This window comes from Argiope bruennichi, chromosome 6 (genome assembly GCF_947563725.1).
Source record: "Argiope bruennichi chromosome 6, qqArgBrue1.1, whole genome shotgun sequence".
In the NCBI taxonomy this organism is placed as follows: domain Eukaryota; kingdom Metazoa; phylum Arthropoda; class Arachnida; order Araneae; family Araneidae; genus Argiope; species Argiope bruennichi.
In genome coordinates this window covers 130942027-130958297 of record NC_079156.1, presented here as the reverse complement: position 1 = coordinate 130958297, position 16271 = coordinate 130942027, and the positions used below count along the sequence as shown (strand labels likewise).

The following is a 16271-nucleotide window of genomic DNA, read 5'->3' as shown; positions in this document are numbered from 1 at the left end:
AGAATAAATATTATTTCGAATTTCTTTTATTTACTCAAAAGAGCCCTTTCCTTTCATATAAAATGAAGTTTTAGAGAGGTGGAAGTTGGCCTAAGTGTCAAGTTCACAAAATTGGTCCTAAAATAGTTCTTCGTTGCTTCAAAATGGGATTAAATAATATTAAACAAAATTCAAAAACAAAGTAAATAGACCTTTGAAATTTGGCACCAGATGTTTAGTTTACACTTAAACATTATAATTTATATCGAATCCTAGAAGAATCTACATCAAAGTTTCGGACCTTTTTGAGTTTCCCAAAAATTTTTTGGCATTATGTCTGCCTGCTTCTATGTGAATTCGGCAATTCAAAAACACTTCGAGTTCAAAGATTGACATTTTGTATAAAGACTTTTAAACAAATCAAGTTTTGAACTATATTTCTATCAAATTTTGAACGAAATCCATTCACAAATAGTCTGTCTTTTGACTTTTCGAGTACAATAGAATTTGATAACTACAAAATACAAAGAGCTAGTAAGAAAAAATTTAGCACACCTGTTTAACATCTAAAATACAGGGTGTCCCAAAAAAATGTATACACATTTTAGCCGCTGATAACTAAGTTATTTCTTCTTTCATAACAGACTGAACCCATTGAACCGAGTGATGGCAGACAGACTTGAATTTGAAGAAAGGAAATTTATTCTAAAATGCTACTGGAAGTATGAAAATGCAGTAGAAGTGCAAAGACAATTTAAGAGGGAGTTTAACAAAGAACCACCTACACGAGTTACCATCACTCGAATTAGAGATAAGTTTGAAGCTGATGGAACTGTTCAGGACGTCCATAAAACTGCAACAGTTATTCAATTGAGGGCAACCATTGAACATGAATGTACGAATATCCCAAGGGAATTTTTCCATCATGTGTGCTATTCCATCGCTTCGCATTGTCAGCAGTGTCTGGAGCAGAACGGACATCAGTTTGAGAACATGCTTTAACAAGACAATAGAATGATATTTGTAGAATCTTTTACATGTTGAAAATTATTCGAATTATAATAAACCCCAAATTTACAATTATTTAAAGTGTGTATACATTTTTTTGGGACACCCTGTATATATGCTTATCAAATTTTGAACCACAGCCATTGATCGTCTGTCGGTCTGTGTATTTTCGCATGCATGTAAACTCTATATTACTCAAAGATGCAGCGATTTAAATAATTTAAATTTGGCATGTTGTTTTGTGATAACAACTCTAATTTCGTGTCCAATTTTTTTGTTAATCGGCTGATAAAAAGATAATCATAATGGCTGATATTCACGCTATATATTCAGTCAAAATGCTAGATTTCTGCCAAAGATCTTTATTTCTTAACCATCGTTCACCAATGCCATTCAAAGCACTCTTAGCCTTATTCAAGGACCACAATTTTACGGCAGAAGGATTCGAGTTTTACTAGAGAATAAGAAAGAAAGTTCCCAGGATATCCTCTCGGTAGTTGTGAGAAAGTATTCTTGAAAACAGAATCGGCTAAACAATTCGTATTTGTTATATAAATTAATTGTTAATTATCAATTTCAATAGTTAACCCTTCTTTGGGTGATAATGGAAATTTTCATCATAACATTTAAGGAACAAAAAAATTGTACTCTAAACAGGTATACTGAAAATGGGTTGTTTCTAGCAACTTTTTTGGCGACTATTGCGTATTAAGGAACATATCTGTCAAAAAAAAAAAAAAAAAAATCAAATGTCACAATCATTGTAGCGGATTTTGAAATGATCATTCCTCTGTTTGTTGTGGTTGAAAGAAATGGCGATTTCTTGAATATTTTTTAAAACAAAACCGACATTTTTTTTGCTAATAAAAGCGATAATGAGCTGAGAAATTTAGAAGAGAGGAACATTGAAGATTTTGTACTGACCTTAATATGCAAATTTGCATTATGATGGATATTTCCATCAAACTGTTTTTTAATTATTTCATATATTATATATTTTTACTAGAATTTTTTAAAACATTTTTCCTTTAATCTAAAGCATGAATTATATCACCCTGCTTTATTTCATAAAAAAAAAAAAAAAAATCATGCAAAGAAGGATTAAGTCATAAGACAAACAGTTTATTTCTAAAATCTCTTTACCCTTAAATCTCTGTATTGCTATTGAGTATCATAAAGGAGACGGTGAGGAGACGCGGACATTGCAAGGGTTTTTGGTGGTTCCCATTCACGTTGTTTTCAATGATTGTCCATAAAAAGCCCCCCTGAAGAAGCACAGATATAAAACGCTTTGTGAGCCCCTTTGCGGTGAGTCGCCGTCTTGAACAGGGGAGGGGAGAGCGATTCACTTTCTACCTCGAATGGGACCTTTAATCCCCTGTATTGCTGGGCCATAAATCACTCTGCGGACGGTCAGTTCTCTTGCGAATGATTGCATCTCTCTGATGCAAAATGTTCACTGTCAGCGCACGAAGACGCTTACAATCTGAATAAAATAAATAATTATTATAAATATGATTTAGAGGCTTTCGAAGATTTTTTTTTACTTTCTGGTACACGAAGTTTAGAGAAAGTATTATAATTATCAAAAAGTCTCTGTGTACGGAAAACAAATTTTTGGCGTTGTGTCTGATTGTCTGGGAACACAATAACTGAAAAAGGCTTGAGTTAGATGGCTGAAGTTTGGTATATAGAATTACAACCAAGTTTGTAGATTTATGTCATATTTCGAAAGGCATTCATTCACAAAAGGTATGTCTGTCTAGCTATTCGAATACAAGTGAACTCAATAATAACAAAAGGAAAAAAGCTAAATAGATGAAATTTGTTACACAGGTTTAATATCTAAAATCTATATACTTATCAAATTTTAAACCACATTCATCGAACGGTTGACCATCTGTCGGTCTGCATTTTGGTATGCATGTAAATGCAAACATTCATAAACGCAATGGCTTACATAAATCAAGGAAATTCGGTGCTTTCACGTGATTACAATACAATTACATGTCTCATTTTGATGTAAATCGGTTGGCAAAAAAGGACTTCCGAAATGCATATTCTCGCATTAAATTCGGTAAAAAGGCTAGATTCACGCCAGAAATCTATATTTCTTAACTATTGTTTGGCAATACCATGCAAGATATTCGCGAGCTTACTCAAAGTCCCCAATTTCATCCGAAGGAAGGGGCATTAAAACTTTATTAGACAGTATGAGAAAGAAAAGAGGGAAGATCACTCCTGTTGGTTTTTTAAAAGAAATACAGGATAATTCAAAACAATTACAACGATTATAAATTGTTGCAATTGCTTTGTAAACAGCGGAAGAAAGAAAATTTTTGAACATAATGAAGAAATAAACTTAAAAATTGTTTTCAAGTAAGTAAAAATTGCTCATTTTGGTTCCTCCAGTATGGCTCCTTATGGGTAACACCGATATAGCATTACAAGTTAAATACTGTGAATATGTTTAGAAGCCGTTGATTCGCGTTTGATACGCACGTTCTGTATATAATTAATTATTTAAACCTTCTGAAATAACTGCTTATGTCTACCTCGAATGGAACCTTTATTTGAGACGAGTCGTCTTTGGAGACCAGCGGGTTCACTGACTACATTAATTATATTTCATTTTAGTTAAAACGTTTCTATAAAATGTAATACCCATGAATCCGTCAGGCTTTAAAGCCGAATTAGTTTAATTTTCTTATGTATATTTAGGTCATTATGTATATATGCTATTAAAAATGTAAATATCATGTTCTTCTAACTTTCGCAGTGTTTCTTTTTCTTTTTTTTACTTCATGTTTTTATGTTTCTTGTGAACCGCACAAATATTAAATATAGTCCTTCTTTTATAGTGGTCAACAATGGTAAAAAATCACGTCATTAAATATTTGATGAGGTAATGAAAATGGTTTAAATCGCAGGGCAGTGATGTAATCTGATCAGGAATCTCTAATTTTGTAAAATATGGATATCTTTCAAAATGTCGGAGCGAACTTTTTGATGATTAATAGGCTGTTTTATTATTCTACTACATCTAAGCTTCTATCTGTATGAGAAAATAAATATTGCCGCATTGAAAAGCGACAGTCGACTCTCCATGGCCGAATGGTCATAGCACTGGTCTCATAATCAAGAGATCGGAAGTTCGAATCTCGCTAGAGACAATGCGATTCACAGTTTGGGTAAACATTTAATTCCTTAATTTTATGTTTTCCTTTACTTCATGTTCCAGAAGATTCTGGACATTGCATTAGTTTACAAGTCAAGTGTTCTGGACTTTTCTTACTGTCTCCAGAAAAGTATTCTGTAACTTTCCCTGCTTGTATAAAAGCAGACGATCTGTTAGTCACTGTGTTCAGAGTTGAGTTAATAAATTGGTTTAGCTCTACTTCTTGTGTGTGTGTTATTGAGTTCCACACTAGAGTACCTACGTGGCAATATTAATTCAACTTGTTTATTTAGAGATGATAAAAAGCATTGCCATGCTAAATGATTTAAAAATACAGAAGTCAATGGTGTCTTGCAGAAAATTCATTTATCCACAAAATTTTAGATTCAACAGAATTTAATAGTTTCATATGAACATATATTCAACCAAAGAAAAATGAGCGGATAAACTAGGCATTCTCGGAATTTTTGAAAAGAACTAGAAACATTAGTCACGAAATTAAAGGGAATTTTCAAAACATAATTGATTGATTGATATGAGGAAGAAGAAACGCAAGATATGTTCAGAAGCTGATAATATGGAGGTGGTGGGGGTGTTGGGGGACCCTCGGCATCGTTCTTTTCTCCAAAGAGCAACATTTTTCTTCTATAAATGAATGAAATAATGGGTTCCAGTTCTATTACAAGAATAAATTCAAAAGCATTTCGAATAACAGAAATTCGAATTTTTGAGCTCGCACTACATAATTTGAAGAATAGAAGAAAATTCAAAATAATTTTATCTAAAGAGGGTTTGTTCGCAATAATTATATTCATCTAGAATCAGTTGCGATCAATATGAAAAACCAAAATCGTACCTTTGCTTTCAAACATGCCATGGATTTTGAAAAAAAGGCCGAATTTTATTATCCTTGCTTTTCCCCGGCCACCCCCGTCTAAGTAGTGAGGCTTATCTCGGCTTTAAATCACATGACACCAAACACATGATGGTCGAGCCAACAACCGAGTATCCCTTCTGGTAACTTTGGGCTAAGAACTTGAGCGCTTCTTCTATCCCCGAAGATGATCTTGTCCGGCCCCCTCCGTTGCCATCCCGCGGTGTCCGTCAAGTACCATAAAAGTCACCACTTCGGGCGGCTAGGTTAAAATCTTTTTGTGTGAGTTGACCACTAATGAGAAAGCAATTAGAAAGTCGTTTGTCACCAGTGTCTGGGTGGTCTCGACGCCTTCGGGAGGGGGGAGGGGAGCTGTAAAAAACACTTCAAGTGGCTCGTGCAATGATTCGCAATTGAATAGGAGATCGAAATCGAATTATATGATGCCGGTACAAAGCAAAATAAGATTTGTATGATGGTAAAAATTTGACTGAAATGCTAAAGGGCAGCTTTCCAAATTTTTTCCCAGTTGTAAAGATGTAAATGTTCCAAAGTTTTTGGAACATTATCTTCTGACATTTGATCTGTTATTCCCAATGTATAAAATAGAAATTATTCCAAAATGTATTAATCTAAATGGAACAAAAATTTTAAATCAAATTTTGAATTCAATTCTTCAATGAGAAAGATGCTTTTCTTAAACATAACTTTAAATTTTCTACACTGTAAGAAATTTAAGAAATTCAAGAGGAGTCAGACCTTTATTGGAAATATGCAAGAAAGTTTCTTGTAGATCACTCTCTCAGGTTCAATTTCGATATAAATTATAAACCTTTAAATTGCATTAGCTAAAGTTATTGACAGAAAATATAAAATTTGCGAATAAAATAACAACAACGTGCAGGATTTGAAATAAATATCCTTTTGAATGAAATTATTTTTTATTAAGAGCAATCAATATCCGAGCAAAACTCTTCTTTTTATCACAATTTTCATGCAATATCTTAAGCGGAAATCTGCGAGAAAAGTCAGAAAGAATAATGAAAATAAATATTAAAAATTTGATTCTAATCATACGTATGTTGTCTCAAGTTACCTGGTTTTTTTTTTGAAAAAAATATTAGTCATTAAATATTTTGTCTTAAATAATATAGAATGAATTGTAATTATCTTTCAAAAAAGTATGAAAACATAAGCAGAAACAAAAAAATTAAAAAATGACGTAGTTTATTAGCATAAAAAGGCTCATTTGAAATATGTAGTTTACAATATATCGTTTATCGTTGCTTAATGGAGGTTTTAACAATGATCCATCATTAAAAATGCGGCGTGGAATCAATGAATTTTGGTATTAAAAACTGAGTAAAATCATTTTTTTTATATAAAAGTAGGTAAATTATCAGTATGTATAAGTAGTGTTAGTAATGACAGAAAGATGCACGGAACAAGGTTTGTTTGAAATATTTATTAAAATTTATAATAAACATGTTAAAGTTAATTTTATTTTATTTCCCACTAACAATGTTTCACTTGTTTATTTTATTGTTCTATACAAAAAATTGCTAAATTTTTTTAAAATTTATTGCTCTAAATTTAAAAATTATTTTTAAAATTTTAATATTCTATATAGAGGAATAAAGTTATTTTTAAAAATTTTATTGTTCTAAATAATGAAAACTTATTAAAATGAAAAGATATCTTTAAAATTTTTATTGCTTCATGTAATCAAAAAATGTTCTTTTTATAAATGAAAAAGATTACAAGAATCCTTGTTGTACGAAACCTGGAAGAAAAGTTTGAGGTTAAAAGAATATATTTTTCGCTGTTTTTTGTTTTTTTTATGTGTGTGTGTGTGTGTTTTTCCTCCCTTTTTTTTTTTTTTTTTTTTTTTTTTTTTTTTCATGAACACGTTATTATGCTTTAAATTAAATTTAGTTAACTATAATTTTCCTTCAATAGCGCTCAGAAGATAATAAAATTTAAAGGAAAAAATGGCGAATATATTTTTTAAAAGTAAAAAAAAAAAAAAAAAAAAAAAAAAAAAACATGAAGTAAACTGCTCAGTGGATGCATAAATTCCTTTGAAAAATTATTTGAGCTATTTTGTTGAATGTATGAGCTTTAAGTCATACATTTTTCGCATTCGGTTTGAATTATGAAACTTAGATATAGAAAATGACAATTCTTATTTATTTGTCGATATTCTTGATATTTATAACTTTTGAGTCCTCTGAAGACAGATAATATCAAATTAATAACAATAAATCATATTTTTCTTAAATATAAGCAAAATATTACATAATAAATTACCATTTAAAATTATGAAATAACCATCCACCTTTATCGATCAATTAGTTCGCCTAAATTATGGTTGTTAAAATTTTTTATTAAATATTTTATTTACTGTATCGTAATGGCTTATTCAGCAAAATATCATTAAACTTCAAACTTTGATAGTCACGCAACTCATATTATTTTAGGAACCTTATATTGCTCTGTTCATTGTGCTATGCTGTACGCATTTCCTCTACACATCCAATTACATTATATGAAAGAGCAACAGCGTTTAGAAAAGAGTGCACTTTAAAACTTATTTTCTTGATTCTACAATTAAGCCTTCATTTTAAATACTATAAATTTACAAAAATGTTATTAAAAATATATCTTAAACAGAAAATCTCAGCGTGGAAAAATAAACCGAATCTTCATATCAACAATGGAAAAAAAGAGTCAGGTTGAAAATGTTAGAAACAACCAGGAAAACGATTTGAATTTCACTTCAAACGAGCAATATATTGTTGTAAAATCTACATAAAAGTTCTTGAATAATTGATTAAAAATAAAAAAAAATTATACGACAAAGAAAAGGAATATCACCAAAAATATAATTTTTTAAACTTTAAGATGATGTAAAAATCATTTTTATTCAGCAATACTTTCTGAAATGATCACGGAAAAACGCCAATATTTCATTTACAGTCTATTTAATAAAATTTTAAATTTTAAAGCATCGCTCTTAGGTACATATTTCCATCTTTAAAAGCATATATTCGGAAACTCTGGTAGCTCTACGTCAAAAGATTTGGCCTGTTCAACAAAAACGCGCATGCATTTTCCTTAAAGTTCTTGTGAGTATAAGAAAAAAAACTTTTTTTTCTAATCTTTTGTTCCTGAGTATAGACTCTACTTTAGACTAAGCCAATGTATATACTTATTATTTTTTCCCCATAATATTACTTCTTTTTTCTTTTCTTTTTTTTTTCATTTATTTATTTATATTTTTTTTTCTTTTACATTTTTTTTCTATTTATTTTTCAGTTTTTTTAAGCTTAAATTGTCTATATTTGGTAAATTTTACTATTTATAACTATGTTCAAATGATTCGATTCCTATGAAATATTATGTAGGCTCTTATGCTTGAGCCATTTAGAACTTCTCAAAATTTTCCTTTTATGCTTGCTCCTTTATTTTTTGTTCTGGCTTTTTTATTTCCTTTGACAGTCTTGAGTGCTTTTTGCATCTAGCACATTTGCGAATGAAAGGTTTTTTTCTTCTTTTGGGTGGCTTGTCCTTTGATAGCTATTTTCTTATTATAATCATGAGCTTTTTACTGGTCTAACGCCATTTTTAGCACACATTTAATCATCATCAGAATACATCAAAATCCATTTTCCTTTATTATTAGTAGAGAAAAAATGCTGTTGAAATAAATGCTATTATTTTTTTTAATTGCTTTCACTAAATCTTGAAACATTTAGATAGATTATTAGCTTGTATTAACTTGTTAAAAATTGTTCAACTGCGACTGTACCTTATCAAGGTTTCATAAGTTTTAGATTTAAGGAGCAAAATGGATCTGATAGAGCAATTTCCGAAATTACAAAAACTATGACCTTCTTTAACATCTGCAAACAAGAATTATTAAGACGAGCATTTTGATTTATGGCATCACAAAAAAAATCAATTTGAATGGAATTTCTTTGACTAAGTATAATCAACTAATAAATTCTAAATTATTTGTCTCTAAATTTAAGAAACTGTTACGGAAGAAGATGGGGTCGTTAAATCCCCCCCCTAATTTAGACTGCAACTGAAAGCATTTTAAGAATGTATTGGATTATTTCATGACCCCATTATTGAGCATAGTTTTCATTATATCATGTAGTCGGGACAGTCATGCATCCAGAACATAAAGATAATTAAAAGTTATAAACAGTGTATTAAGCAAGCGTAATAAACAAGAGTAAAAAGAGTTAAAAAGAAATTTAATTTCATCCAATTATATATTAAATTTAAAAAAAAATTTAATCAATATTATTTCCTCGCTAAATTTGCTTATTTATCCTGAGCAATTGGCTAGGAGCACTTCAAACCTCATTTTAAAGACCCCATTTAGTAGAAAATTGTTAAAGAAGACTTGTTATATTCCCGAATTACAAAACCGTGAATATCTACATATATAAAACGCTAAAGTGGACGAAAAATCAGGCCAAATTTGTTATTCGCCGTTTGGCAACACTTCGACCTCATTCGGAAACATCAACACGCAGTTTGATAAGATTTCAAGCGAATGCTATTCTTGCATCAGTTTGAAAAAATTTTAAACAAAAAATTAACGGTCAAAAAACGAGAAAAAAAAATTTTACGATGAGTTTAAGTCGTGTCGTATCGATTTTAAAACGAAATCGTCGTAAAAGGGAAGACAGGTCGAATACAAATGCTCAAGAATCTTTCATAAGAAGATCCAATCGTAATGAACGAGATAGGGTTAAGCGTTTATGTGTACGGAGCGAAATTTCCGAACTGAAGGAGCAATAGTTGTGGGACTATGTCATGACTCTGTCCTTTTTGCCAGGCACGTTACTGGGGAAAAGAAGTAAATTCAAGTGACAAATACACAAAATGTTGCCATGATAAAAAAAAAAAAAAAAAAAAGAAAAAAAAAAAAAAGTTTTGGAACATCTGTTGAATCCACCGGAACTATTGAAAGATTTGCTGATCAGTGATTCAGTCGAAGGAAGAAACTATCGAAGGCATATAAGAGAATATAATTCTGCTTTAGCTTTTGCTTCCATGGGAGCTCAAATGAAACCTCCTCCTGGAATAGGGTCATATTGTTATAGGATTCATAGTAAGATATACCACATGGTTTCTCCTTTATACAGTGGTCATAACAAACCAGGTTATGGTCAGTTATATGTGTTTGATAGCAGTGAAGCCAATGAAAAACGCATGGAGAGAAATGAAGGATGTTTGTTCTCTGTGATGGAAAGATTGGATTTTATGTTGACAGCAATCAATCCGTTTATCGATTGTTATCTGCAGATGCATCGTATAATTGAAGAAAATCATGCTGCAAATATCAGGATGGTTTTCAGGGAGACAAGAAATTTAGATATACGGAGATATAAACAACATATTACAAAAACAGAAATTGCTGCGATATTTGCCGGAGATAATGGCGTACCACCTGTTAATCGAGACATCTGTATTTATCCTGTAGGTAATAGCAGTAATGGTAAAAATATTTCTCCATTAAACCAATGTTGTGATCCCATAGTCTATCCCTTACTGTTTCCAAGAGGAGAATTAGGGTGAATTTTCGAGAGTAATTTTTACTTCACGTTTTTTATTTCTTTCATTGTTTTAACTTATTTTGGAATGGACTGAATTTGAATATGGCTGCTTTCAGGCAATTTATTGTTTTGTAAATATCAAATTCTTATTCTGTTTTTGTTGTGTAGCTTCTAAATTTGAGCGATTGTGAGAAAAGCACGATTTTTTTAAATTTGTTTCTTTGTAAATATCAATTTTTCATTCTGTTCTCGAATTCGAAAAACTGTGAGGAAAGCACAATTTTTTTTTAATTTGTTTTTTTGGTGGATGTATATAGATTTTTAAATGAAAAGTTATTTGTGTTAACAAAGAACTTTGATGCAGGACATTTTTGGGAGTTTTCTTTACATTTTTTTTTTTATTTCTTTCAATGTTTTATCATATTTTGGAATAAATTGAATCTGAATATATCTGCTACTAGACTAAAGTGATTTAGAAGATGGCGAGCAAAGCAAGCTAGGATCGCGAAGCGATCCAAGAGGAACTACATTTCCTGAGGGGATTGGAGAGCACAAGCGAGCAGGGAACGAAGCCAACCCCCTGGTGGTTAAAAATTCCTCCAAGTCTAGGCGTCAGAAAAGACCAATGAACAGATGGGCTTTATCAATTGGTGAGCGCCATCTGTCGGAGGTTCCCACATCCCTTCAGTCATGTCATTATCTACCCTTTATCTTGTCCCTTTTACTGAAACTCACTCAGTTTGTGATGGCTGAGATATTTTGGATATCTAACAAGTGTCTCATAAGATGCACAAAACATCTCTTCTGCTAGATTTCGGGTATATTCAGTTTATAGGATAGTTGAAATTTATTTAATTTTAATAAGATTAATTCATTGTTTCAACCATTGATCAGACATTGATGGATTGGTCCCTTTCAGCATACAAAAATATTGGATCTCAGAAGAAAATATTTTTTAATAATCTTATTTATTATTTGTTGAATGCAGGTCATAGTAAATGCTTTTGATCCGGCTTGTGTTTGTTTTTTAATTCTATTTACTCTTTTCGTATATTGCAGTCAACTATTTTTCGATTGAATCGTAAAAAGGAATAAAAAAAAAAAGATCAATATTTTTTTAAAAAATGAATTATAAATGACTCTATATCAAAAGATCGTAATAATATCAAAAGGTCCTTATCAAAATAATATCATAATAATATCAGAGATTTTAATAATATCAATATCTCAAAAGATCGAAATAAACTTTTCTTTTCATATATTACAGTTAAGTACTTTTCAGTTGAATTGTAAAAAGGAATATTAAAAAAAGATAAATATTTTTTTAAAAAATGAATTATAAATGACTCTATATCAAAAGATCGTAATAATATCAAAAGGTCCTTATCAAAATAATGTCATAATAATATCAGAGGTTTTGATAATATCAATATCTCAAAAGATCGAAATAAACTTTTTTTTTCATATATTACAGTTAAGTACTTTTCAGTTGAATTGTAAAAAGGAATATTAAAAAAAGTAAGAAAAAAAAAAGATGAATAGTAAGAAAAAAGTTTCATATATCAGGACTATTATTTTAGTTGGTTTACACATATCTTTGAGTTTTATGCAATTCGTTTCAAAATAAAATTGAAGAGATTAAAAATATCATCAACCAAGAACCTGGTCAAATATATAAATAATGTGGATTCAACAAATGAATTAATATCTTTATATAAACTGCTTAGAGCTTGAAACAAGGAAAATGAAGCGGCTTTTTGTCAACATAATAGAACCTGTCTGTTATCATTTCGAAGAATTTTCGAAAGTGATTAGTTTTTTTTTTTTTTTTAATTACAGCCAGTCATCCCATTCATACAGAACTAAGCCGTATAAAGAGGACTTAAGTGATTAAATTATTGGGAATATTTTTGGAAAACTTTGTTCACATTTTTGAAGAATGAAGCAAATTAAGCCTGATACATTTCTGCAAAATATTTTTACTGACAGATATTAGTTACAGTGAACGCCACTTGTAGTGATCACTGAGGTCCAGATCAAAGTAACCAATACATCCGAATGATCAGTACAACCGAAATGACTACAAAAGAATAGAATTCTGTACGAATACAAGGACACCGGAAAAAAACAGCCGCAGACATTATTCGTATTATTCCTTTATTTTAATTAAAAAGAGAAAAATCGATCCAGTGCACAAGATAGAAAAAATTCATACGTATTTAGTTTTGTTTAACCGTCTTTAAAAAATATCCAGACTATTGAGTGAATGCATACTAAGAAGCCGTGATTAATGAGAAGCATACGCTAGATGTACAGCGAAAGATTCAGCATGGCATTTGATTTAGTTTTTAAGAGTCCAAGAAGTTGCAGAGTTTCATGGTTTGGTGATGGTTTCTTTTCTAGTTCAAATTCATTGTCATTGTCTTCGTGGTGCATGCCTCTCTTCGATTCATCAGTGCATGATAAATTGTTCCTTTTGTAGTTGTCTTCCAGTTACGTCCACTTTGAATCAGGCATCACAATCTTCTTCTGGATGGTCTGCTGACTTTTTAATCAGGGCCATCTTCTTGATTTGTCCTTATAAAGCATTCGTGCCAAACCACCGAGACATCGAAAGTGATCACTGCAAATGAATTGTTGATCACTAGAACCGGGGGATTTCTTTTTTATGTTTTTTGAGACAGGGGATCCGTTCATCGTTATTTTGATAAACTGAATGATCGTCACAAGAAAAGTCTACTGTATTTCAATGCGAATACTACAATTACTTATTAAGCATTTAAAAAAAAGCTACACTTCGTGATTTTTCCCCTTTCATAAACTTGTTTTTATGATTCATTTATTATGAAAAGAAAATCTTCAATTTTCAAATTAAATCATTTAGAAGCAAAACTGCTGGGACAGCTTTTCCTTCTCTATTATAAATCAATAGACTCATGAACAAATCATAAAATACAATGGAATTGATGAATGCTCGCGTGATATCCATAAAGTTTAAAGTGAGATCAGGTCGTCATGTCGTCTATTTCACTTTAGAATTTATTGCTCATGATTCATTTAGATCTCGTAACATTAAGAACTACTCCTTTGCTGTTTGAAATAATTCTTTACTTTGTGCTTTATAATCTTCTTTGGATAGAAAGTTCGTCTTACCGGAGAATACCTCAGACATGGGGATGAGAAGTTATTGTATAATAGTTGGTTCTTTCTAGTGATAACAGAAATATTGTAGAATCATCTACCCACTACGGATGACGGACAGTTCAACCCCTCCCATAGGAGTGTCTCCTATGGGAGGGGTTGTACTGTAGCCTGTGATGGCCTTTAGGTCTCAACCTTAGTTCTCGCCTATCCAATCGTGGCAATCATTCAAGTTTATGCCTTCAATGTGCTTTCGGGTGAATCTTAGTGGCTGCCAATGTAAGAAGCTCCAAAATCTATTCCATGGAATATAAGCCAAATATATGTACTTAGTGCACGTTAAATCTGTTTAGAGGCTGCTATCCTGCTACTGGTATGGAATGGAAACTTGAAAATCAGGTGCCATATGAGATGTAAAAAAAAAAAAAATTTTTTTTAATGCAAGATCAGTTACAAAAATTGTCCTTGTGTAACTTCAAGATGGGACTATAGTTTGTTTAAATTAAACAAAGTTTTATAAAAATCTAGCATCAGAATTTTTGTTTTCTATTGCTTTTTAATTTATACTTAATCTGATCATCGTCGTTTCTTATTTAGATTATATCAATTTGTACACTTTTGTATTAATTATAATAACTTAATGCAAGTTGTACTTCTATTTTAGATATGTATTGTATGCTTTGTTAATTTTATTTTATTATAAGTAAGTTAATAAATATGTAACCAAACGTGATTAATATACAGTGCAATGGGTCGTAAGTTTAAAATGTACCTTAGAAATTTTTAAAATCCATTTTTACAATAAATCTGGATTCTTGCGACGGAACTTGAAGAACATTTTGATACACCAAGAGTCTCTCGATTACAGCCAAGAGCCAAATATTAATAATTTATTTGTCTATTCGAATAATGCAGAATAATAGAATAGTATCAAAATATCTTTTCATATCCATAATCAGCTATCATACACAGTTTGCCCACTAATAGTTATGCTTTCAAAAGTCTGCGATGTCGAATGGACGACTCAATTATGTTACTCCTAAATATCTATTCTCTTCCCTTTTAAATACATATTATGGTCCTTTCAATTCTTTATGTTGCAAAAAACACGTAGAAAAATCGCTAACGAAAAATTCATATTTTTAAAATAAAGAAAACTCGATTACCCAAACGAATTTCGAAAATCGCTGCTGTGCAACTAATCTCCTCTTTATGGAAACTTCATTCACATCTTCTTTCCAAGGGACGAATGATTCGGATCGGACGGTAATGAATCAATCGGGATCAAAATGAACAGACCACTGTCACTGAGAATCAGTCGTAATGTCTGAAAGAAAAGGTCGCGGAGGATACAAAGGGGCAGCCTCCAGCTGACGGTCAGGTGCCTCGTAAATCACGCCTCGGGGAACCCTCTAACCCTTTGGGGCCCCTGGACCGTAACGGCATCTGCCGGGGACTTCTGCACTGACCAGAAAGAGTCCATCAATGTTTGCAGATGCTTTCCGTTCTTATTCTGCGAATGTTAGAGCTTCTAAATTTTAATTTGGGATTTTCATTATCTGAATTGTGGGCTTTTTAAACTGCAGGCTGAGATGTCGAATGATAAAGGACATAGAGCATAATATTTTTTTATTAGCCCTTCTGTGCCTTATTAGGCTCCAAAAAGAGTTAAAACGCATTTTCCTTGGCGACTTCCAAGGTTAATCCACGAAATTTTTATCTCTTTTTTACTTTCTCGTATGCGTACTATAGAGAAAATATTGTAATCGTCAAAAAATTCGAACTCGGAATTTTAATGAATCTCCACGTTTTAGACCGTCCTGAGTTAGAAAAAGACATTTTTGGAAAATGTCCGTCAGTCTGTCTGTGACAAAGATAACTCAAAAATGTTTTAAGCTAGAAGGATGAAATTTGGTATACTGTTTTTACAACTAATTCGCAGATTTCTATCAAATTTTAAATCAGATCTGTTCAGAGGAAGTTCGACTGTCCGACTGTTCCAATATAACACGATAACTACATAATGAAGAGAGCTAGATAGATAAAATTTGGTACACAGATTGTAAATGTATAATGTAGACACCTGTTAAATTTTCAGCTAAATCCAACAATGGTCTCCGGTATATACTTTCGGAAACATGTAAACGTGATAATTCAATAACGCAATGACTTAAATATATCAAATCTAATAAGGGATTTTGTGACTGCAAGTGCAATTTTGTGCCAATTTTTTTATTTCAGTCGATTGGGAAAAACATGTCTAAATCACATATTCGATTTTCGAATGCTGTTAATGGCATTGGAATAAATACCCCCCCCCCCATAAAAATATCGCCGAGGACCAGACGATAGAATCAGTGAAATCGCCAAATTCACGCCAAATTTAATATTTCCTAACTATTGTACTCCAATGTTATCCAAGGCGTTCCCTGTCATGACAACTTTATTTGAAAGTATGCGAGAGAGTTTTAGGGAGACCACAGCCCCTGGTCAATATCTATGCCTCTACGCCTCC

General features: G+C 31.4%; 1 protein-coding gene across 1 annotated transcript; it reads left to right on the top strand.

The window, feature by feature from the left end:
- The first annotated feature begins 10112 nt into the window (after positions 1–10112).
- Positions 10113–13248, top strand: LOC129972067 (uncharacterized). The gene is made up of 2 exons (XM_056086047.1): positions 10113–10633; positions 13098–13248. Exons 1-2 carry the CDS (start codon positions 10113–10115, stop codon positions 13246–13248), a joined length of 672 nt encoding a protein of 223 aa, XP_055942022.1.
- The last annotated feature ends 3023 nt before the right edge of the window (positions 13249–16271 follow it).

Coding starts and splice junctions, on each gene's coding strand:
- LOC129972067 (XM_056086047.1), top strand. CDS start 10,113: ATGGGAGCTCAAATGAAACCTCCTCCTGGAATAGGGTCATATTGTTAT. Junction 10,634..13,097: donor TTTCCAAGAGGAGAATTAGG/GTGAATTTTCGA, acceptor TTCCTTTTGTAG/TTGTCTTCCAGTTACGTCCA.